The following is a 24,912-nucleotide window of genomic DNA, read 5'->3' as shown; positions in this document are numbered from 1 at the left end:
CTATGAGGTATTTATATGCTTCAATATTGACTTCTTTAATTTTCAGCATCTCTCTCCCAAGCCTGGGGATATGTGCTTGTGGCAGCTCTCCACATCAGATTTTTTAATATTTGACCACCAAACATTTTCTTAAAGTTTGCATACAGGTGCAATCTTTGTTCTGCCCGAGGCAGAAGCTCCTGGATAGCTAGGACCAACCCCTGCACAATTAAATTTAGTCATAAAACAAGATCCTTTAAAAAAAACAATGAACCTGCTTTGTGTGAATATTCTTCTTTTTCTCTTGAAAATCCATAAATTCTCCAATTTTCTCTTCTCCAATTCTTTCAAAGTGTTATAGTTGCGAGAGTTCTCTTCTTTCACCCCTTCGGACTCTTCTTCTTTCTCTCTTGAAAACCCAGAAATCCACAAGATTTCTCCTCTCTGATTTCTTTCGAATTCTTTGCTCTAGAATCTTCCTCTTCTTCCTCTCTTTTTCAGTTTTAGAAACCCTCGACTTTCTCTTTTCCTATTCACCTCAACTCCTTCTCGAATTCCAGAAACTCCTCCTTTAATCTTCTCGCTTTTCGAATTCCCTTCTTTCGAACTCACTGTTCACCCTTTTTGCTTTTCCTATGCTTCAATTCCTTCCTTAGCAACAACATGACTGTTTTCAACTCACGTCGCGAGATTGGCGGGTTTTTCTTCTGACAAAAAAAAAGCATGAATAAAGTATTATGCATTTTGTTTTAATTTTTTTTATAAATTGTATTCTCTTAATAATGAGTTTTATTATTATAATATATATATATATATATATATATATATATATATATTTATTGTCCCCACCTTTTCCTATTTTTTATTTTTTTTATTTTTCCTCTTTTGGTTCATTTATTGTTATTACATTTTAAAAAAACTTAAAACAATTATTTCTATTTTTTCTGCATTTTATATATATCCGGATCTCTGTACCTGAATCAGAAGACTTCCTCCTTCGTCTGTGTTGGACTCAAGTTCCATATGAAAACTGCACAAAATTCGAACTTTAATATAAACTTAGATGTTTGCATGAAAAATAGAGATTCATTACGTTTAGTTGAAGTATTACTTACATTTTCAGAGTGGTATTAAGATCATCATGCCAACGAAGATCTTCTTCTCTCCTTCCAATTCGTACATTTGATAGACTGGGGGTGATCAAAATTCCAGGACAAAAAGTTTTCATTTTGGACATCCAATCACATGTACTTTTTCGAGGGCTGGAAAATTGAAGTTGTCACTTTCCTTGCAAAAGCTTCTAAGCTTCGGTAAGTTCTCCAAGTACAATTCTTTCAATTTTATAAAAACTATCTCAATTGCATCATCGTCTTTATTTTCTTTAACTTTCATAAAAACTGCATCATCATCTGTATTTTCTTCAAATTTCTTAAAAAATGGATGACTTTTATTCTGATGCTTGCCAAGGGCACCTCCACTTTGACTCTTCACAACAATGTTCTCTATGTTAATAGACCTTGATATTTCAAGCACTTGAAGCTGTTGAAGCTCCTTAGCCACAACAACTGGAAAAACATGTACCAAGGCACGACATCCTGTAACTTGTATTTTGTTCAACTTGTGAAAAGAATTTGGACCTTATAGTTTGTTCCATAATGATTGCAAACCACTCATGCCACTAATTATCAGTTTCTCCAAGTTTGGGAATGTAACCTATTATCAACATATCAACAAATACTCTTAAGTAAATGTATAAGTATGTATTTGTTAGATTCAATAAGACATCTAATCACACGTAGTTTTTCAAAGGCTGGAAACTTGAAGTTGTTACTTTCCTTGCAAAAGCTTCGGTAAGTTCTCCAAGTACAATTCTTTCAATTTCATAAAACCTATCTCATTTGTATCATCGCCTTTATTAAAAACTGCATCATCATCTGTATTTTCTTCAAATTTCTTAAAAATGGACGACTTTTATTCTTATGCTTGCCAAAGGCACCACCCCTATGACTCTTTACAACAATGTTCTCTATGTTAATAGACCTTGATATTTCAAGCTCTTGAAGCTGTTGAAGCTCTTTCGCCACAACAACTGGAAATACATGATGCAGGGCATGACATCCTATAATTTGTATTTTATTCAGTTTGTAAAAAGAACTTGGACCTGGCAGGTTGTTCCATATTGTTCGCAAACCACTTATGTCATTGATAAGCAGTGTCCCCAAGTTTGGGAATGTAACCTATCATCAGCAACATAACATATATTCTAAGTAAATGCACAAGTTTGTATTGTTAGATTCAATGGGGAAGTATAACATCCTCACCTTCTCTTGTTGGACAAATATCTGCACCAAAGCAGGGCAAGATTGAATGTCAAGAAGTTTCAATTTTGTTAGTTCTCTAGCAGTCGAGGATGAGAACAAACTTTCTGTGTGATTATGATATTCGTCCTCTATCAAATACTTCAAGTTTTCACTGAAAAAGGGGACTCGCCATTTTTCATCCCACATCTTCCTATATGAACCGATGTTAGACAACCTCAAGTTTTCAAGGTTGGGCATTGCAACCTATTAGCACTCAAAGTCATCAAAATGTTATTCTACATGTTTATTGATAGGGTAAAAAACATTATTAAGATAAATCACATTGTTTTCATAGCTATAGTGAGCTAGAGAGTGAGTTAGAAAATGAAATCTATGAAGACATTTGAACTTAAGTAAATGAAATAGATTAGGTTCACATTCCACATTGCAGATTAAACACCACCTTTTCCCTTTTTAGAAAACTCTTGAATATGGATTTCAACATTTAAGATGCATAAAAGATTTTAAATAGTGAAGTAGTCATATACCTTTTCGTTGAACAGATTATTAAGCTCATCATCCTTTCGACCATTTTTACCTCTCCATTCAAGCTGTGCTATGGTTGTGAAGTTTACATGACCAGAAGACTTCAAATTGGGACATCCAATCACCTCTACTGTTTGCAATGATGGAAATTTGAAGTCGTAACTTTCTTGGCAAAACTTTGTGAGCCCTGGTAAGTATTCCAATTTTAAATGCTCCAATTTTGTGAAAGTAATGTGTTATCTGGTGGGCCGTGAATATAATTATCTTCAACAATCATCTCTACCATAGATGTGGATATTTCCAGCACTTGGAGCTGGAGAAGCTCCTTAGCCACAGCAGTTGGAAAAACATGATGCAAGGCATGACATCTAGTAATTTTTATTATTTTCAAATTCCTTACAGAATTCGGAGCTTATTGATTGTACCATATTGAGTTCAAACAATTCATGTTGATGATAACCAGCATATCCAAGTTTGGGCAAGTAACCCGCCACCAATAACATACAAAAATAGATTTCAGCTAATACATTAGCATCAAATCTAGGGACACAACAATTATAAGCAATGCCTCCAGTCTTCCCTCTGTCGTTCTCTCCATAACTCGTTCTCGCGCCCAATTTGGGATCCCGCAGTTTCTTGATTACTTCTTGATCCTTCACCCTCCATTTCGAAACGGCAGGTCGGACCAATTTGTTAGGTTCCTGGGTTTGGAACCTAACAAGAACACAAACAGTAGGTAGAAAATGTAATGAAAGAATGGGTTCTATTTTTGTCAGCAATAGAAATCTCTTTACAAAGAATGGTTTGGGAGCATAACCTCCCTGGTAGAGAGCCTAACCTCCCCTCTCAGGATGACAAATCTTGTTAGAACTACAATCAAAACAATCCACACCCATCTACAATTGTTTATTTGCTATTTATATAGCCAATAACCCCGCCCTTACTAACTGCTAATGCAGTTAGGCATTTAATGTTTTATTCCTTCTCTCGTAAACTCTCCATCTCCTAACAATTTCTCTCAAATCCAACTACCACACTCATCAACATGTGGCATACTGAATCTTACGTTACATAAAAGATTGCCCTGGCTTAGGCATCTTCTTTCACAGTAACTTAGTTCTTCAGCTTAAAGGCTTCAATGACTGATTGGTAACATGCCCCGACACTTGCAAATCTATCATGGGTTTCTCTATCTTTTTATAACTCCATTATCTCCTAGAGATCAAAGAAACATCAAACCATTTTTTGAAGCTCATCTGAGGCTGAATATCACATCCTCACAATCACCACATGCAAGCTTCAATGGTTGACCTTTCTCCTTCAAGATCTTCAAGTTTCTCTTAAAACCCATGTCCTTCTTTACGCTGACAATCAATCAGCGGTCCAAATAGCCTTAAACCCAGTCTTCCACGAACGTACTAACTTAACCACATTGAGATAGATTGTCATATTGTACGTGACAAAGTTGCTAATGGCTTCCTCAAATTACTTTCCATTTCGACTACCCTCAAATTACATGATCTTTTTCTTAGACGTCATTACAACAGGTGCATCCAAGAATCTTTGGTTGAAAATGAAGCCAGCTCGGTTACACAATGATGACGCTGCACCAACAGAGAAGTAATGTTCGTAAAAGAAAGAAAAGAAGACTGTCAGTCAGCACCGACAATGACACAACCACCGCATTTCCCTATCCATGGTCAGTATTGTGGCTTTCATTTCTTCAATATTATCATGTGATTGATCCCCTGCAAGAAATAGATGAACCTTATCTTTCATTGTAATCCAACTACAACCTGGATTTTTTTTTATTCCTTTAAATTTTTTGGTCTTTCTTACTAAGTCACTGTCAATCTTTTCCCCAGAAGCACAATACATGTTAGATAATACCACATAAGGAGTTGCATTTTTAGGCTCCAGCTCAGTAATGTGTTCAGCTGCAAGCTTAGCAAGGTCGAGACGGAGGTAAGTATTGCTTGCACCAAGAATAGCCCCCCAAACACCAGAATGGGGCTTAAATGGCATTGAACGGATTAGATCAACAGCTTCATCAAGCAAATCTGCACGGCCAAGGAGATCGACAATGCAAGCATAATGATCAGCTTCTGGCTCAATTCCATAACGTGATTTCATGGAGTTAAATAAGTCCCATCCCTCTTCAACTAATCCTGCATGAGTACAGGCTGAAAGGACAGCAAGGAAAGTAACATGGTTGGCTTCATGACCTTCACTCTGCATTTTTCTATAGATACTGAGAGCCTCTTTGCCAAAACCATTTTGTCCAAACCCATTGATGATTGAGTTATAAGAGATGACATTTGGTTCAATGACATCTAAGAAAATCCTGTGGGCATCAATCACATTCCCACACTTGGAGTAAAATGATATAAGAGAGTTTTGTACAGACAAATGATACTCTAGGTTCATTTTCAGAATACAAGTATGAATCTGTAGCCCTTCATTTAGTGCCACTAAAGCAGCTGAAGCTGCGAGGACACTACTAATAGTTAAAGGATTTGGCTTGCATTCCCAAATCATCCGAGCATACCAATGCAAAGCTTCCTCATACTCCTTATTATTTACAAACCCAGATATAATAGTCGTCCAAACAAAATCATCCTTCACTGGCAACATATTAAAAAGTTGTATGGCATTTCCAATTCTTCCACTTTTAGTAAATCCTGTGATCATGGCCGTCCAAGAGATCAAGTTTTTCTCTGGCATACTCTCGAAAACCCTATACGCAGCTTCCACTTCATTGTTATGAACGTATCCAGAAATTAAAGAATTCCAAGTAACTAAATCTTTGTCGCTCAATATACAAAATACTTTGTCTGCCATGTCTGTGGAACCAAACATGCAATACATAGTAATCATGGAGTTACTCAAAACACTTTCCAATTCAAATCCCAAGCGTGAAACCAACCCATGTATCTGCATGCCCTCTGGCATTCTACAATAATTCCCGCACGCTTTAAACATGATAGTCACTGTGGTGGAATTAACATCAACCAGACCTTCCCTCCTCATATCAGTAAACAAGGAAAAACCCTCTTGAAAGAAACTTTTCCCCATGTACCCATCTATCATTGCACTCCAAGAAACCACGTTCCTTTCAGGCATCCTGTCAAACAGCTCCCTGGCAGCTGCAACCCTCCCATCCCTGCACAAACCATCAACCATGGAACTCCAAGAAACAACATCCCTCTCAACCATGTTCTCAAAAACCTGCAACGCCTCATTCACTTCACCTGCCTTCAAATATCCATTTATCAACGCATTTGAACAAGCAGGGTCCCGGAACTCATGAGGAGCCTGAAGGTACAGTTCCTCAGCCATGTGGAACTTCCCTGCCTTCACAAAACCCGTGATCATGGCAGCATATGAGACCAAGTTGCGTTCAGACAACACTGAAAACAGCTCATAAGCTTTGGTCACGTTGCAACCATTGCGAATGTAAGCCGAGATCATTGCGTTATATGAGACCGTAGTTCGTTGAGGCGTTTGATCGAACACTTTGCGGGCGTTTTCTATTTGGCCATTTTGGGAGTAGACAGTGAGCATGGCAGTCCAAGAAGCAGTGTTCTTCACGGGCATCCTGTGGAATACCAATTCTGCCCCATTAACGTTGCCATTTCTTCCATTCTCTGCGATCTGTTTGTTGCACTGAATCAAAAGTTTGCTGTCTCTAACATCTCTATTTACAGAGCCACTAGGTTTCGGATTATGCTTGAATTGAAATTGCTGCAACTTAGTAATTCGTTGATGTAAACTTCTGAAGTTCTGCTTCATATTCTACGGCAAATTCGGGGAAGATAGATAATTAAGAGAAAGATGAAACATGAACGTTAAACATACTATACTCCCTGCAGTTAATACACAAATTAACTAATTCAATTAAATTTTAAGAACATTATATGTATACAAAATATGAATAAATCATAATATTTAATAGAAATAAAAAAAACAGGTATACTTTTAAAAAAAATCTAAAATGTGTCTTAAAATAAAAACTAACAGGGAGTAAGTTTTTAAAAGCAAAATAATTGTTGTTGAACGGAACTAACTCCGACAAGAAGATCCAAAAGAATAATAAGTTTGATTTTTTTTTAATTAACAAAATTTAAAATTAAGAGATAGTACTTGCAGTGTTTTAATCTTTTTACTTAAACTCAAAGTTCATATTTTCTAAAAGTTTCTAAAAATCTTTGAAGAGACTTACTCCCTTAACCATCAAATGCTCTCAGCAATATTATACCTATTTTTGTCTTTTCTCTAAATTGGATGTCGTTTTATTTTGAGTGGATTTAACTTCCGTTTACATATTTTATATTTTAATTTATTATTTTTATTTAAAAAAAAAATCTTCAACGTGGTCACATTCATGTGATACATTCATTTTAATAATTTTTTTAAAATATTTTGATTATTATTTAAATAATAATATATAAATTAAATTAATAATAATTATTTTATTAAATAAAATAAAATTAATTTATAAATAATTAAATAATAATTTATAAATAATTAAATAATAATTTTAAAAAATTAAATAATATTTATATATTAATTTAAAATATCAACCATTAAAAAACAAAAAATTAAAATAAAATACTATAATGGATATGATACACGTGACACATTTGTTTTAATAAATTTTTTAAAAATATTTTAATTATTATTTAAATAATAATACATAAATTAAATTAATAATAATTATTTGATTAAATAAATAAAATTAATTTATAAATAATTAAATAATAATTTTAAAAAAATTAAATAATATTTATATATTAATTTAAAATATAATAAATTAAAAAAAAACTAAAAAAATAAATACTATAATGGATGTCTACGGATGTGACATTTAATAAATATTTTAAAAATATTTTGATTATTATTTAAATAATAATACATAAATTAAATTAATAATAATTATTTTATTAAATAAAATAAAATCAATTTATAAATAATTAAATTATAATTTAAAAAAATTAAATAATATTTATATATTAATTTAAAATATAATAAATTGAAAAACAAAAAAAAAACTGCATGTCACGATTTAATAAAATTTTTAAAAATATTTTAATTATTATTTAAATAATAATACATAAATTAAATTAATAATAATTATTTTATTAAATTAAATTAATTTATAAATAATTATTTAATAATTTTAAAAAATTAAATAATATTTATATATTAATTTAAAATGCAGTAAGTTAAAATACTAAAAACTAAAAAAGAAAAAAGAAAAAAACTCTCGCACATCCGTTTGAAGGACCAGCCAATAAAATAGAAGGCCCAACTCAAGTACACACATGGACAACGTTATAATGACTAGTTCATTTCACATCCCCATACTTTTCTTCTCCATCCCATAAATATGAAAACAAACATAACAGAGAAAGCTTGAAGCTGAGGTAACCGAGGATGCTTGCAGCGTTTGAAAATGCAGGAGTTGGCGGCAACGTTGGGAAGTGTTACAAGACAGCGGGATCTCTGGTGTTGCTGGCGAAGCAATGTCGGTCGACGAAGACGGTCCAACAGGTTCATACCCAAATGGTGGTGAACTCCATTCACAACCACCACAACCACCTTCTCTCCAAAGCCATACAAGTGAAAAACTTCACCTACGCTTCTCTTATCTTCTCCCACATGGCTCCCCACCCCGACGAATACGCCTTCAACATCATGATCCGCGCTCTCACCACAACCTGGCACGACTACCCTCTCGCTCTCACCCTCTTCTACCGCATGAAGTCCCTATCCGTCACCCCCAACAACTTCACCTTCCCCTTCTTCTTCCTCTCCTGCGCCAACCTCGCTGAAATTTCCCACGCCCGTGTTGCCCATTCCCTCCTCTTAAAGCTCGGCCTTCACTCAGACCCCCACTCCGCTCACTCCCTCATAACCGCCTACGCGCGGTGTGGCCGCCCCGCATGTTCGCGGAAGGTGTTTGATGAAATTCCCCAGAGGGACTTGGTGTCCTGGAACTCCATGATTGCTGGGTATGCGAAGGCGGGCTGTGCCAGGGAGGCTGTGGAGGTGTTTGGGGAGATGGGGAGGCGGGACGGGTTTGAGCCGGATGAGATGAGTCTGGTGAGTGTGCTTGGGGCTTGTGGGGAGCTGGGGAATTTGGAGTTGGGGAGGTGGGTGGAGGGGTTTGTTGTGGAACGTGGCATGGCTCTTAACTCGTTTTTAGGTTCTGCTTTGATTAGTATGTATGCTAAGTGTGGGGATTTGGGGTCTGCGAGAAGGATCTTTGATAGCATGGCCACCAGAGATGTTATCACGTGGAATGCTGTTATATCAGGGTGGGTTAGTTTGTTGTTCAGATTCTTTCTAGAGATTAAGGGTCTGTTTGGATATGTGTACCTACAAAAGAAGAAAATAGTAAGAAGAAGAAAATAATAAGGAAAACGAAATAAATTTCTTTACAAGGTAAAATTGATTTAGGTATAAGGGAAAAGTAATTTTTTGGAGAAGTTAATGTGAGAAATTTTTTACAAATTAGCTTTAATTTAAGTTAATTTTGACTTTTAGAGAAACTATTTAAATTTTGTTTTTTTTTTATTTTCTCTTCTTATGAATGTTTATAGATAATCATTTTCAAATAGACCCTAAGTTATGTGGTTCTATCTTTTGGCTTGTATGAGCATCATTATGTGTATGGACGTATAGTAGTGTTAGGTTAGTAATGGGTTTAGTCGAGGATGCTTTGTTCTTGTCAAACAAGCACAAACCCTTCAAAATAATACCTGTATAATCTCAAATACTTTGTGGAGACACGGACAATTTGAATGCTTCTGGTTTCATTTTACATGTTTTTTACTTCTATTTTTAATGTTTAATAACATAATTGATGTGAATAACACAATAATTAGATAAATTCTGTCCATACTTTCTAGGTTCATGTTCCGATCACTTTTGCAGTTATGATTCTGCCTTGTTTTTCCTAAAAATTCATTTTAACTCGTCCTGTGATTTTCACAAACATGACAGATATGCTCAGAATGGAATGGCGGATGAAGCGATCTCTTTATTCCATGCCATGAAGGACGACAGTATTAAGGCAAATAAAATTACCCTGACTGCAGTACTTTCTGCATGTGCAACCATTGGCGCTCTCGATTTGGGGAAACAGATTGATGAATATGCATCACAAAGAGGATTTCAACATGATATTTTTGTTGCTACTGCGTTGATTGATATGTATGCTAAGTGTGGGAGTTTGGAAAGTGCGCAAAGAGTTTTCAAAGAAATGCCGCAAAAGAATGAAGTTTCTTGGAATGCAATGATCTCCGCACTTGCTTCTCATGGAAAAGCCAAGGAGGCACTATCACTATTTCAGCGCATGTCAGATGAGGGTGGAGGTGCCCGCCCTGATGACATAACATTTGTGGGGTTGCTTTCTGCTTGTGTGCATGCTGGCCTGGTAGCTGAGGGCCATAGATTGTTTGATATGATGAGCACATTGTTCAGATTGGTACCAAAAATTGAGCACTATTCTTGTATGGTTGATCTTTTGGCACGTGCGGGTCATTTATACGAGGCATGGGATCTAATTGAGGAAATGCCTGAAAAGCCAGACAAAGTTACACTAGGTGCTTTGCTTGGTGCCTGTCGAAGGAATAAAAATGTAGATATAGGGGAACGGGTTATGCGGATGATTCTGGAGGTGGATCCTTCAAATTCTGGGAACTATATTATCTCATCAAAAATTTATGCAAATCTGAACATGTGGGAAGATTCTGCAAGGATGAGATTGTTGATGAGACAGAAAGGTATTACTAAAACTCCTGGTTGTAGCTGGATTGAAATTGAGAATCAGTTGTATGAATTTCATGCAGGTGATGGTTTATGCCTTGACTCTATAGATATAAGTAACATAATTTATTTGCTCTATGAAGAACTCAAAAGGGAAGGGTATCTCCCAAAAGTTGTTGAATAGTTTTTTGAGTCGTGCAGAGCTAAGTTTTGTTTTACTGGAAGTTACCAGAGCTAGGAAAATTGGGTCAAGTGGTAGTCAGCTCAATTTTAGATATTCATGATTATTGGATTGGGCTCATCAGATAAGAGATCAGACAAGGCAGTTCAGTTAATTTACAGTGAACCTTATTTGTTGTTCTGCTGTGTTGTATTCTTTTGTAGACGAAACTCCACATAGATCATTTAAAGAGGATGACATTTGGGCATTTGTATCAGCTTGAATGCCGTATAGAAATGAAAAGGAGATTCTCATGAAAACATGTGCTGCACTGCTGTTGCCTTTTGTAGTATCCATCGGCATCTCTGCTCCAAGTTTTGACACTCTTGAGAAATTTTTCACTTTTTTTATTTGAGGAAATAAGAAAACAGATTTTTCTTCTGAAGAACAAGACTCTGCATCGATCAGGCAAACATTTGGGGTCAGTGGGATCCAACAACTGATCTTTCTTTTAGGGAAGCAACAGTAAATCTTCTATATATTATATCAGCAAGAACATACAAGAGTATTTGAAAATTTTGGTACTCCCTATTTATATTTGATATTTCACAATGGAGGTTTAGTTAGGCATAATATATGACGACAAAAGCTGATGTCTATGGGTGTATTTACTTAAAGACAAATTTGATTGCATTAACTTATTCCAAAAAATTTTAAATATTTTGAAAATCATTTTCATGTTATGTTAGGTTTCCGACGTAGAAGCCTAACTTTCTCACAACACCCACTCACCCAAAGGCAATCAAACAATAAAGAACAAAGGAATTGTATGAATTTCACTGTGATTGTATGTATTTACTATAACGTATAGCGAAATACAATAACGGGAGCCTAATCCCCCTCAACAAGGTCCAAGACTTGTTTACACAAAAGTATTTGGCTAGCTACCTTTTAACAATGAATAGAACTCTATTTATATAAGATCTCCCATCCCGCCTTTCTTAACCGCTCTCTCATTTTCCCGTCTTTCTTAACTGCTCTCTCATTTCCTCTTCCTTCTATCCTCTTACCTTAGATTCTATCATTACACCCTGCTGCAAAACAACCTTGTCCTCAAGGTTGGAACAATGAAGTTTGAGCCCATTGCATTGTGATATGGTCTTATCATAGGAAGGGAACCCTCTGGCTACTCCCTGCAACTTCCTGTCTGGAGGCTTGGGTGGTGGTCGAAATGAGAGACAAAACTTATGGGACCATTTTCGTGTCTACATTATTTCCTTGAAGGCGAGGAGCTTCTTATTCTTCCCTGTAAGATAACTTCTTCTACCGTTCGGTTCTCTTCCCACTATCTTTATACCATTCGGCTTTTTTCCCCTATCTTTATACCGTTCGGCTCTCTTCCCACTGTCTTTATACCGTTCGGCTCTCTTCCCCCTATTTTTATACCGTTCGGCTCTCTTTCCCCTATCTTTATACCGTTCGGCTCCTCCCCCTTGCCTTCAACCGTTCGGCTCGCGTTAACAACCCTTGGCAGAGTTGCTGCAAGATCTTCAATTGTGGACAACTCCGTCTGCTTCAAGTCTAATTTTGTCTCAACTCCTTCAGTCTCCTCCTCTTCATCCTCCGCCAACCTAACCATCCGTAGACTCCTTCCTAGGCAATAGTTGCCTGGACCGAACTGTCCCCTGAAACACCTTCTCTCCTCACTCCATTTCAGGAATTCTGAGTAAGGTAGTTTCCGGGTGTTTAGTACTAACCCCACACTCTTGGCGGCTCCCGATCGGCCTGGGCTATAGCGCATTGCCTCGGACCGCTCGACAACACTCGATCGGCCTGGGTTATAACGATTGGTCTCGGACAGTGTCACCGTCCCCAAGACGACTGGTCTTCAATCCCGTTCCCGTTCCCCACCTTTGCGCCTCCTTGGAACTCCTCAACATCCCTTGCGATCCGCATCGCCACCATTAATTCCTGCGGGTTATGTGGTCGGACTTGATTTCGGATGTCTTCTTGCAATCCCGCAAGAAAATATCCTAACAGCTGCTCGTCCGGCGCCCTCCTCGTTCGACCCGCCAATATCTTGAAGTATTGTACATACTCGTCCACCGTCCCTGTCTGTTTCAATGCCGCCAAACGCTCAACAATGGTTCCAAACCTTATCACTAGGGCTTCCTTCAAACCATCCCATGAACGATTCTTGACTTTCTCCTTCCAAGCTCTGAACCAGTAGCCCGTGCTGCCCTCCATGCTTAGGTACGCGAGCCGCACTTTCTCCTTCTCCGCTACTCCTTGAAGCTCGAAAAATTCCTCTACCTGTGCGATCCAGCCAGTGGGATCCGCACCGTCAAATGTAGGTAGTTCAACGCGCTTCCTCCAACTGCGTCGAACTTCTCCTCTATCTTCTTCTGATTCCTCCTCCGAGTTTTCCGATGGTCGTCGTTCGCGTCCCGCATTGATGGAATCACCACTTCCTTCGGATCTCCTAGGCTGGTTCCTGGTGCGACGTCCTGAAGCTCGTGAAACGCGAGAATCATCGCTCGCACCTCCGCCTTCGATTCCTCCACCGTCGACTCAATCGCTATCAATCGTCCCTCCATTCTTCTTTTTCACACGCGCTCCGTTTGCTCCTCCGATATAGATCCGGCAGGTCGAACCAATTTGTTAGGTTTCCGATGTAGAAGCCTAACTTTCTCACAACACCCACTCACCCAAAGGCAATCAAACAATAAAGAACAAAGGAATTGTATGAATTTCACTGTGATTGTATGTATTTACTGTAACGTATAACGAAATACAATAACGGGAGCCTAATCCCCCTCAACAAGGTCCAAGACCTGTTTACACAAAAGTATATGGCTAGCTACCTTCTAACAATGAATAGAACTCTATTTATATAAGATCTCACATTCCGTCTTTCCTAACCGCTCTCTCATTTTCCCGTCTTTCTTAAGTGCTCTCTCATTTCCTCTTCCTTCTATCCTCTTACCTTAGATCCTATCATGTTACCATTAAAACTTTTCGTTCTGATAATGCTAGAGTTGTCTCTCCATGATTTTTTTACTAATAAGGGTGTTATCCATCAATTTTCATGTGTTGAAAGACCCGAGCAAAACAATGTGGTTGAATGTAAACATTTGCATACTCTGAACATTGCTTGATCTTTGCCTTTTCAGTCTAATGTTCCTATAAATATTTGGGGTGATTGCATACGTACTGCTGTGTTTCTCTTGAATAGAACTCCTAGCCCTGTTTTAGGAAATAAGTCACCTTATGAAATCCTTTTTGATAAACTCCCTTTCTATTCTGACTTTAAAGTTTTCCGTTCTCTCTGTTATGCTTCAACTCTTTTGTCTTCTAGACATTAGTTTAATCCTAGAGCCATCGTTGCTATCTTTATAGGGTATCCCATGGTTACAAAGGTTATAAACAACTGGATGTCAAAATTAGAAAACCTTTTATTTCCAGGGATGTAAAATTTCATGAGCATGTTTTTCCTTTTCAAGAAAATACTGTTTCTATTGCTCCTGATATTTTTAATCTTGTTACTCCTATTTTAAATCCCCATGATCTTAATGATCATACTTTTTCTCTGGATCACAACATTTCTGTTCCTACCTCTGACCCTTCCAGTGACAATAACCTTACCTCTCCCAGTCTTATACCAGCCTTCTCTTCTGACTCTACTGTCCTATTCGCAGGTCAACTAGATTTTCTGCTCCTCCTACCTACCTTTCATATTATCACTGTTACAATGTCATTCATGATTTCAATACTCCCTACCTTATTCAAAATTATTTTAACTATTCCAAGATGTCCACTCCTTACACACACTACATCTGTCGAACCTCTGAAAGTTATCAGCCTCAAAGTTGTAAGCAAGCAATTTGATTTCCTCATTGGTAGAAAGCCATTAAAGATGATCTTGCTGCTATGGATTTGAATAACACCTGGTCTATCACCCATCTTCCTATTGGTAAGAAATTTATAAGCAGCAAATGGTTGTTTAAACTCAAGCTTCACTCTGATGATGGCACTATAGCTAAACACAAAGCTAGGTTGGTTGCTCGTGGGTTTACACAACAATATGATATTGATTTTTATGAAACTTTTCTCATGTTGCCAAAATTACCACTCTATGTATTCTTTTATCTATTGTTGTATCTCATAATTGGCATTTAACTCAACTTGACATTAATAATGCTTTTCTAAATGACAATCTTAATGAAGAGATTTTCATGAATATTCCTCCCGGTTATGCTCCTAATTTTACCCCACATATAATACTCCTTTGGTTTGTCGTCTTCATAAATCAATATATGGTTTAAAACAAGCCTCACAGCTGGTTTCATAAATTTCATGATACTATTGTTTCTTTTGGTTTTTGTCAATCTAAACATGACTACTCTCTTTTTACCAAAGGCAATGGCAATAATTTTGTTGCTCTTCTTGTTTATGTTGATGATACCATCAATATTGGCCCAAACATGGATTGTATTCATTCTGTTAATCATCAACTGAAAAACATGTTCAAATTAAAAGATCATGGTGATTTAAAATTATTTCTTGGCATTGAACTTTCCAAATCTAAAACTGATATTTTTATGTGTCAACGTCATTATATTTTATCCTTGCTTGAAGATTATGGTATGCTTGCTTGTAAACCATATGTTGTTCCTATTTATATACTTGTCATTGGTAGATTGTTATATCTGACTATTTCTGGTCCTGATATTTCTTATACTGTCCATAAATTAAGCCAATTTATTTCTAACCCATATTCTGAACATATGGAGGTTGTTAATATTTTGCTAAGATATCTCAAACACAAAGCTGGATAGGATATTTTGTTTAAATCTACATCTGATTGTAATATTCATGTTTATGTTGATATTGATTGGGGCTCATGTACGGATATCCGTCGCTCAACCACTGGATTCTACATTTTCCTAGGCAATTTTTTAGTTTTCTGGAAAGTCAAGAGACTAAAGTCAGTCAGTAAATCTTCTGTAGAAGTAGGTAACATGCCTTAACTGCTATTTCTGCTAAAATAGTTTGGTTAAGAAATCTTTTGACAGACTTTCATATTTCTATTCTTCATGCAGTAATCTATTGTGACAACAAAGCCACCATTCAAATTGCCACTAATCCTTCCCATCGTGAGTGTAGTAAGCACCTGGGCATTGATCTTCATTTCATCCATGAAAAAATGTGGAGAAAGGCACTATCAAGCTTAATCACATACAAAAGCATCACCAATTAGCTGATTTTGATTCAAGAACAAGGGTCATAAGCTGATTTTGACCAAGTCAATTCTATTGACCAAGGACTATTCTGCAATTTTCAAAAATTAAAGAGGGGGTTAATGAGTAAAGGAAACAATAAAAAGGCTATATAGACAAAACTGTACTTTTATTTTTTTAAAAGGAACAAATATTATTATTTACATTAAAACACTACTAAAAACCACCTTTCAAATGATTTTTTTCAAAAAACTCAATTTTTTGTATAAAAACTAAAATATAACTTAATTATAGAATTTTGCAAACTAATTAAAACTAAAAAGAAAATTTTATTAAGGAAAAAGAAGAAAAAAAACAGTGTCAAGCAAAATTATATCCATTTATTTTTAAAGTTAAAAAAATATATCAAAATTTTAAACAAAATTAATTATAAGTTTGCTTCCAAGTTTAGAAACTAAATATTTAATTTATATATATATATATTTGGATTAGGTATTGGTATTGTAAGAGTGAGTGAAGTGTTTTATATATATATAATTATTTGCTTAGAATGATACATATATAACTTCTATCACTTAGTATCTGAAACAGTTTGATGCGCACGGGCAAACATGCGATGAAGCACTGAAGGCATTAACATGATGCATGAGAGAAGGTGCACCAACCCATTCATGTGACACCCTTCATGCCAAAACAACCTCAAATCATCTTATTATCTCTCCAAATATTTATATATATAATGTTCCTGAATGCATTGAATATACAAAAGAGTTGTTGTTAACACTGAGAAAAGAAAGAGTTATACATGGAAAGTCCAGAAAAGAGCAGTGTTGGATTCTTTCAGATGCCTCTGCACTATCCAAGATACACTCAGAAAGATTACCAGGATATGCCTGAGTGGAAGCTTGATAGCCTTCTCAAGGAATATGGCTTACCAACAAATGGTGATTTAGCTTACAAAAGGGACTTTGCCATGGGTGCTTTTCTTTGGCCTAACTCACTCTTACTGCATAACAATGTAATAACTAAAACTTATCACAAGTGAGATACTCCACAAATTTTCTCCCAATATATGCCTTTTTTTCAACTTTTTAATGTTATTTTACCTTAATTTCTTTTTTTAGAATAATGACACTTATTATCTTCATCACCAAATGTAGGGTAATATAATATATATTAATTATGTTATATGACAGACTTGTGTAAATATATATTCATCAATTCAGCTTTCAACATATTAATTCATTTGTATTTTCAATTTTAAACTTTGCATAGTTTTTTTTTATATATAATTCATATCTTTTAAGAAAAATCTTATTGGGCTTTGAGTAATTTAAAAAACTAACTGCATATTCTAATTAATGCACATTTAATAATAAGCTTCAATTTTTTATCATGTCTCAATGAGCATAAGAAGACCGTAATCCAATAGCTCTAAGATGGAATTTTTTTTTTATATCTTTGAATGTGATGGTTTTTAATAATAATAAAAAATATTTTAAAGAGTGATTATCATTCCCAAGATCATGATTACTGACAATAATATATTATTGGAAATCGTATACTTAAGAATGATTAGAATATATATATATATATATATATATATATATATATATATATAAGTTTTTTTGTAAATTAAATAATAACATCATGTTTAATTAGAAAAAATAGTTATTTGCCATATTAAATAATTTAATAAAAATATCATAGGTTACAAGAATCATATTTTTAAGAATGAATAAAATCTATTTAATTTGTAATAAATATTTCTGAAAATATTTATATAAATTTCATTTAATTCAACGTAACGTGATTTTCTTTTAAAATAATTTAATCATTTACTATGTCAAATGATTTTATGAAATGATAAAATGTTTTTCAAGGTAAAAAAATTAACTTAAAAGAAGAATTAGATTCCCCATCTTATAAAATCAATTTTAAAAGAAAAATTTAACTAAGAAAATTCTAAAAACTCTAATTTCCTGATTTTTTTTTTCTGAAAATTATATAAACATGAGAAACTATTCATTGCCTTCATGACAGACCAAATTTTATATTCGATATGCCATGAGAATGAAAATAGAATAATTTTTTTATACTTATTAAATATATAGGTAAAAATGAAGATGAATTCTTTTCAAAGATAAAAATAGAATAATATGAACAAATTAATAATCTTCACACGAAAGCAAAGGTGTCGGAATTCATACGCGACACAAATTATGACGGTACTCCTTTTTATTATTCATGTATGTGTCACTGTTACCAATACAATACCACCACACAGTTTAATTTCTTATTTTTTTAAATGAAAAAAGGAAATTAAAAAACTGAAAACTCGTAAAATGAATATAAATATATTTTACAAGAAAGAAAAATTTAAATACACGAAAATGAAAGAAAAATAATTCAAAACTTCTTAATTGTGAATTAAGATGCAGGAATAATATTTTTATACAACATATTTCCATTTGATTTCAAACAATTTTATAATATTTCTAGCAATATATTTTTTTTCATATATAATTTCTATGATTTTTTATTATGAACAATTTTCTCCTACATATAGTATTATTTTTTATTTAATTAAAGTTTAGTGGTGAAACAGAGAAATGGACATTGTCATTTTACCTCTGCGTCGATGCTTTGCTTCAATTCCTCCGTTACAGTGGCGCAGTTATTAGCAGCGTCACATGCACACTGCATCCAATTAACTCTCACTGAAACGATTCGTTTCGATTGGCGAATCGAACCATCATGAAACCCTACACCGCCACCATTGCGGATTACCCCATAACCACCCTCAAGATCGTCTTCTTCTTCATCTTCGTCGCCCTCACATTCTTCTTCGTTGGCAAGCACTTCTCCGACGGTTCCTCTCCACAGCTCATTTTCTTCTCCGCCACCACTGCTGCCGCCACCTCCGAGGTCACCGTATCCCCCAACTTCAACCAATTCTTCAATGTCTCCGCCATAATCGACGCCCACACGCCTCCAAAGCCCCCCGTACCTCTCCCCGTTCCTCCCCCCGCTTCTGAGCCTCAGGACGTGTTCAAGCGCTTCGGGATCCTCAACGAGAATGGCACCATGTCCGACGAGTTCGAGGTTGGTGACTTCGAGGACGGCGCGCCGGATGAGGCGGGGAATGTGAGCCTCGTCGCCGAGGATTCCGACTCAGCTCCCAGAGTATCTGTGAGCAAGTTTGGAATGTGCCCGCGCAGCATGAGCGAGCTTATACCGTGTTTGGACAACGAGGATGCAATTCGGAAACTCCAGTCCACGGAGAGAGGAGAAAGATTCGAGAGGCACTGTCCCGAAGAGGGGAAACGATTCAATTGCTTGATTCCGCCGCCTAAAGGGTACCGTCCCCCGATTCCTTGGCCCAGAAGCCGCGACGAGGTAACAGCTTCCTTCCCATGCTTTTGGATTATTAATTTATTACTGGCAAAATTGTTTTTGATTAAAATTGATTTTGAAGTGACTTGTAGAACTCAATAGTATAAAATTCTTTATGTAATGTAAAAACTATCTAAAGTTGCTTGAACCTATAATCAATTCTGTATTCAAAATTAATCTTTCAACAGGAAACTAAATAGGTGAAAATTTACGTAAAACCATTGATTTTCGTCATTTGGGAACTTATTTAGTAAGTCTTTCCTTGGATCCCTTTATATTAACTACTACTAATACTAATGGTTTACTTTTTTCAGTTTAATTTGATTGTTTAGTTGTTATGCACTGGCATTCTAAACCTCTGTAAACTGTCAATCAATTATAAATTACCATTGCTAAAGCGATTCTAATAAGTAGTAAAAAAATTACATTATGGATAAATTTTAGTTTCCATGCATCTCTGTCAATGTAAAAGGTTTTCCACGTCAATCTATGAACATAATAACTATTATAAAAATGACCAGTGTTTTCTAAGTGGATGACAATGTAAAAGCTTTCTACACGTCAGTGCTTGTAATTAAATTCTTAATTTATACATGAAGTTATACTTACATTTAATATCACTTGGCTACTTTATAATGCCATCTTGTTCATTAATATGATGTTTAAATTTTGGTTGTTTGTACAGAGATGTTTCTTATTGAATTTATATAATATCATCTTGTTTTTACACTTTTTTGAAAAAAAGAAACGGATTATTATTTTGTAAAAGAGAAGTTGCTCCCAGTGATGCACTGGTGTAAACATATTTGTGTCTAAATTTTAGAATTTACTTGTCCTTCTTTTGGGTGGGGTGTTTTTACAATGGTTTCTTAATGTAATGTTATGTGTTTCTTCTTGTAGGTTTGGTACAGCAATGTTCCTCACACTCGTCTTGTTGAAGATAAAGGGGGTCAAAACTGGATTTCCAAAGTCAAGGATAAGTTTAGGTTTCCTGGGGGTGGTACACAATTTATACATGGAGCGGATCAATACTTGGATCATATTTCCGAGGTTATTAAATAAATATTGTATGCCTTGGTTTTGCTTTTATGGACAGTGTAGGTGCGTCTTTTTTTATGATTCTGATGTTTATATGTCATGGTTTTGTAGACGGTTCCTGATATTAAGTTTGGGCAGAATATAAGAGTTGCCCTTGATGTTGGCTGCGGTGTTGCTAGTTTTGGTGCATACTTACTGTCACGAAATGTCATAACCATGTCTGTTGCTCCCAAGGATGTTCATGAGAATCAGATCCAGTTTGCTCTTGAGCGTGGTGTGCCAGCAATGGTTGCTGCATTTGCAACTAGACGATTGTTATATCCAAGTCAAGCTTTTGACATGATACATTGTTCACGCTGTAGAATTAATTGGACTCGGGATGGTATGATCTCTAACGACTAATTGATTAGTGGGAGTCATGTATTTAGTCAGTGGTTCTTAAAGCTTCCCACTTCCTTTCATTTTCTCAGTTGTCTTTTGAGTTTCTATTTCTTATGACATGAATGACTGTATTTATATGTTGTGTTTTTACTAGTAAATCTTCATATTTTTCGTCCTTAAATAAACAATCAAATCAAAGATCCTTGAATCTTCTATTACCATCTCTTTTGTTGGGTCCTGATTTCTTCCCCGATAGATTTTTCTTACTAAGAAAATTAATAACTAGTTACCATGTGTTAATTTGATATTAATTTTTACCTGATACAGTGTTTCCTTGTTAGTTGAAAAGGGATTGAATGAGAAGGGGAGGAGGGCAGGACTCTTTTCTGATTGCTTTAAATCTTATAAAAAATACTGTTGGTGAATATAAAATGAGAGCTTTTTCAATGTGCTACTCCAATCTCTATGTCTGTTGCTCACTTTGAATTTCTTCTCTAACATCTATATTTTTACTTTGGTGAAGATGGTATTTTACTGCTTGAAGTTAATAGGATGCTAAGGGCAGGAGGGTACTTTGTCTGGGCTGCCCAACCTGTTTATAAACACGAGGAGGTGTTAGAAGAACAATGGAAAGGTACCATTCAACTTGATAACTATTTATAAGTTGAATTTCTTGAAACTTTTCAGCTGGTTCTTGTATTTATATATTGCTTAGTTTTGTACCTCGGTATTAGTATGTTCATTTTCTGACATGATGTACCCACCAAATTTTTTGCTATCTCAGAGATGCTTAATCTTACTACTCGTCTATGCTGGAAGTTTTTGAAAAAAGATGGGTATGTTGCAATATGGCAGAAACCTTCTGACAATAGCTGCTATCTAAATCGTGAGGCAGGGACTCAACCTCTACTGTGTGACCAAAGTGATGACCCCGACAATGTTTGGTATTGTGTTCTTGCCTTCCTAATCCACAGATTATTATGACATTTTTTTATCTTTTCCAATTATGTGATCAATGCCAAATTTACTATCATCTTCTGTGATAGAGCTTCCCAACTAAGAACTACTATTTTTTTTTGGGTTGTATGGAAATAAAATAAAAAGTTTAGTTATTTCCATGACCAACAATTCACTGAATCCTTCATATAAATATTTTTAAATTTACGTGAATTACCTAGTAGAGCCAATAATATTTGTGGATAAAGCAGAACAAAAAATGAAAAGGAAACAGAAACTATTATGTATGGGTATTCATTGATGCGGAATATGTTATCTAAATTTACTATACTTGTTTGTTTGTTTGTGGTATTTGCAATCTTTTGCAGTCTATATAAACACCCTTTTAACCCAATGCCAACAGTTAGGAAGAAACCTAATGACAAGTTGTATAGTTCTTAAAAATGAACAATTTGGGTCTGCTTTGTGATGACTTTATCAAGCATCAGTGTTTTCAGTATTTGCTTCATTAATTTAGGTATGCTAACCTAAATGCTTGCATCTCCCGACTGCCTGAGAATGGATATGGAGCAAATGTTGCCAGATGGCCTGCACGATTGCATACTCCACCTGATAGGCTTCAAAGCATAAAATTTGATGCTTTCATATCCAGAAATGAGCTTTTTAAGGCTGAATCAAAATACTGGGGTGAGATTATAGCAAGTTATGTACGTGTCTTACATTGGAAGAAGATGAAATTAAGAAATGTTATGGACATGAAAGCTGGTTTTGGAGGGTATTGTCTTTATCCAAAATTTCTTTTCTTGTTATATTATAACTTTAGGATTTTCTATTAGTATATTTGTGTACTTCGCAGATTTGCAGCAGCATTGGTTGATCAGAATCTTGACAGCTGGGTTATGAATGTTGTTCCTGTTAGTGGTTCAAACACCTTACCTGTTATATATGACCGTGGGCTGATTGGAGCTATGCATGACTGGTATTTTTCTTAAAATTATTAGTCATTTTCTTAAACACATACTATTAGGAATCAAATTCAATAGAAACCAAAAACAATATTATTTATTGGAAAAACACAACTATCATATTAGATGACCACTGTAATCTCAGAGTTAATACTCCTCAGGGAGAGGACTGACACTCTTACTACCCAACCTCTAAAGGTTCCAAATGAAAAGATACCTAATATACCTTCTCCCCTGCCGTGTCTCTTGTAACTAATTTTTTGTTCAGGCCAATCCTCAAACCCGATATCCTAATACATTCTAAAAATATTGTACCAATATTTTGTGAACCTGGCAGAAAGTTGTAATATTTCTCTATTTATCTTTTTGTAATTTAGGTGCGAGCCGTTTGACACATATCCGAGAACTTATGATTTACTGCATGCTGCGAACCTGCTTTCTGTTGAGAAGAAAAGGTACCTTTTTCTCTACTTCTCAACTGTCTATCATTTTCTGGGTTACTTTTGCGATTGTGTTGATAACATGAAAAAAAAAAGTTAGAGTACTAAAAGTATGTCGGGTAGACTCAGGATGGCTCACGGACTTTTACCTCTTTCTCTGTTTTTTGTTTTAATCTGCCGTTTGTAGGATTAGTAAGTACCCTTCACTACTCAAGATACTATTTCTCTCGAGCAAAGTAAAATGGTTTGAATATCGGATGTGTAACTCATCCTTTATTGCCATAGTAAATCTGCTGCTTTTTCCTTAGTAACCTGCATCTAAACATTTGTCCATCTAGAAATAAGTTATATTTGTATTTTTATTCTTCCTGTAGATCATGTATTACGACTTCATCAATGCGTATTGCATGAAATAAACTTGTACAAGTTTACGCTATTAAGTTGTTACGTCTGAGTGCATTTCGGGGATTCTTTACTATTGTTTCATTTGTCTTTTATCAGATGCAATGTGTCATCAATTATGCTTGAGATGGATCGCATACTAAGACCTGGTGGACGGGCATACATCCGTGATACTCTTGCCATCATGGATGAGCTTATTGAGATTGGTAATGCCATGGGCTGGCATGTGACATTGCGCGACACATCTGAGGGTCCTCATGCAAGTTATAGGGTCTTGGTTTGTGATAAGCGCCTTCGCGGTTAATGCAAACTCTCACTCTTTTACATCTCTGCAACTGCAATGGGGAAATTAAGAGAATATAGTCACACTGATTTTCTACGAATAGGAGGATGAGGCACGAGCAAATGTCACTTGTTTTTGTCAGTTGGTTCTTGACCCCCAATCGCCAGAGCAGCTAGATTCGTATAGTGTGCACGCCATGTAACTTGTTTATATAATTCAATTTATTTGTATATCACAGTTTTAGGACAAACACCAGACAAATTTTAACTTAAATGGCTTTTTTCTGTTTCTCACCATTCCACTCCTAGATCCGTTGAGTGTAAACTTTCTATGAAAACAAGCATGGATAGTCACAAGCCATGACTAGTTATTCAGTTTGCTGTAACCAATGGTAATTTGTTTCATAGTACATGATTGATCTTGTTAATGTTAGCACTACTTCCAAACAGAGAAAAATCTACTCGCGTTGGCTAAACTCTAACTTCTAAGTGTTTTATATATCGAAAACATGTCAATAAAATAATAATAATAATAATAATAGAGATAGAGTTATTTTGAAAGTAAATTTATAGAAGCTATTGTTCATTTTGTAATCTAACTAAAGTTACTCTTCTGATAATAATAATAATAATAATTACAGAAAAATATTATTTCTTTAAATAGGAAGTCAAAATTGTTTAAGTGGTCCAAACTTGATCCTTTATTTTGTGTTCGTTTGCAAGATTGCAAGTGATTTATTGTGGTGAGCGAAAGGAGAAGAATGATTTGCGGGTAAGAGCCGTGGATTTGAGAAACAGGGGATTAGCGGGACGGGAGGAATGATTTACGGTAAAAGTGAGCACATCATCAACAAAATATTGCAAAAAATTTTATATATTTTGCCTATTTTGACTAAAGGTAAAGAAAAATATCACAAGTTTATTATCTTAATTTGTTTAGTATCAGAATTTTGAGATATTTTAAGTATGTATTATTTTTTTAAATATCTACAGTTTTACTAAATAATTAAATAAAAGATTAATTAAGATGTAAGCTTTTTATGATTTTCATAT

General features: G+C 35.2%; 3 protein-coding genes and 1 pseudogene across 8 annotated transcripts; 3 read left to right on the top strand and 1 right to left on the bottom strand.

Annotated features, from left to right (window-relative positions):
* Nucleotides 1-954: 954 nt before the first annotated feature.
* On the bottom strand, nt 955-6,777 carry LOC124823938 (pentatricopeptide repeat-containing protein At1g53600, mitochondrial pseudogene; annotated as a pseudogene). 5 transcript variants are annotated; one of them, XR_015780366.1, is made up of 4 exons: nt 2,828-6,777; nt 2,301-2,543; nt 1,095-2,216; nt 955-1,009 (listed from the first exon to the last, which is right to left on the bottom strand). The product of XR_015780366.1 is annotated as a pentatricopeptide repeat-containing protein At1g53600, mitochondrial pseudogene, transcript variant X1 (transcript). The 5 variants fall into 5 exon arrangements; XR_015780370.1 differs by having other exon boundaries at nt 1,095-1,692; XR_015780372.1 differs by having other exon boundaries at nt 955-2,216.
* A 1,295-nt stretch (nt 6,778-8,072) lies between these two features.
* On the top strand, nt 8,073-11,415 carry LOC124823936 (Pentatricopeptide repeat (PPR-like) superfamily protein). The gene is made up of 2 exons (XM_047296268.2): nt 8,073-9,145; nt 9,834-11,415. The coding sequence occupies exons 1-2, from the start codon at nt 8,262-8,264 to the stop codon at nt 10,780-10,782; spliced, it is 1,833 nt and encodes a 610-aa protein (XP_047152224.1). The 5' UTR covers nt 8,073-8,261; the 3' UTR covers nt 10,783-11,415.
* A 4,013-nt stretch (nt 11,416-15,428) lies between these two features.
* Nucleotides 15,429-17,133, top strand: LOC148204530 (uncharacterized). The gene has a single exon (XM_088097433.1). The coding sequence runs from the start codon at nt 16,804-16,806 to the stop codon at nt 17,041-17,043; it is 240 nt and encodes a 79-aa protein (XP_087953559.1). The 5' UTR covers nt 15,429-16,803; the 3' UTR covers nt 17,044-17,133.
* A 1,465-nt stretch (nt 17,134-18,598) lies between these two features.
* Nucleotides 18,599-24,269, top strand: LOC124823935 (putative methyltransferase PMT11). The gene is made up of 9 exons (XM_047296267.2): nt 18,599-19,397; nt 20,295-20,444; nt 20,544-20,814; nt 21,337-21,447; nt 21,598-21,757; nt 22,288-22,545; nt 22,627-22,749; nt 23,113-23,190; nt 23,677-24,269. Exons 1-9 carry the CDS (start codon nt 18,756-18,758, stop codon nt 23,879-23,881), a joined length of 1,998 nt encoding a protein of 665 aa, XP_047152223.2. The 5' UTR covers nt 18,599-18,755; the 3' UTR covers nt 23,882-24,269.
* The last annotated feature ends 643 nt before the right edge of the window (nt 24,270-24,912 follow it).

The sequence above is a fragment of the Vigna umbellata genome, chromosome 1, assembly GCF_029865625.1.
Source record: "Vigna umbellata cultivar VRB3 chromosome 1, Vumbellata_1.0, whole genome shotgun sequence".
Lineage (NCBI taxonomy): Eukaryota > Viridiplantae > Streptophyta > Magnoliopsida > Fabales > Fabaceae > Vigna > Vigna umbellata.
Note: the sequence above shows the minus strand (reverse complement) of the source record. Positions and strands in the feature narration are given on the sequence as shown.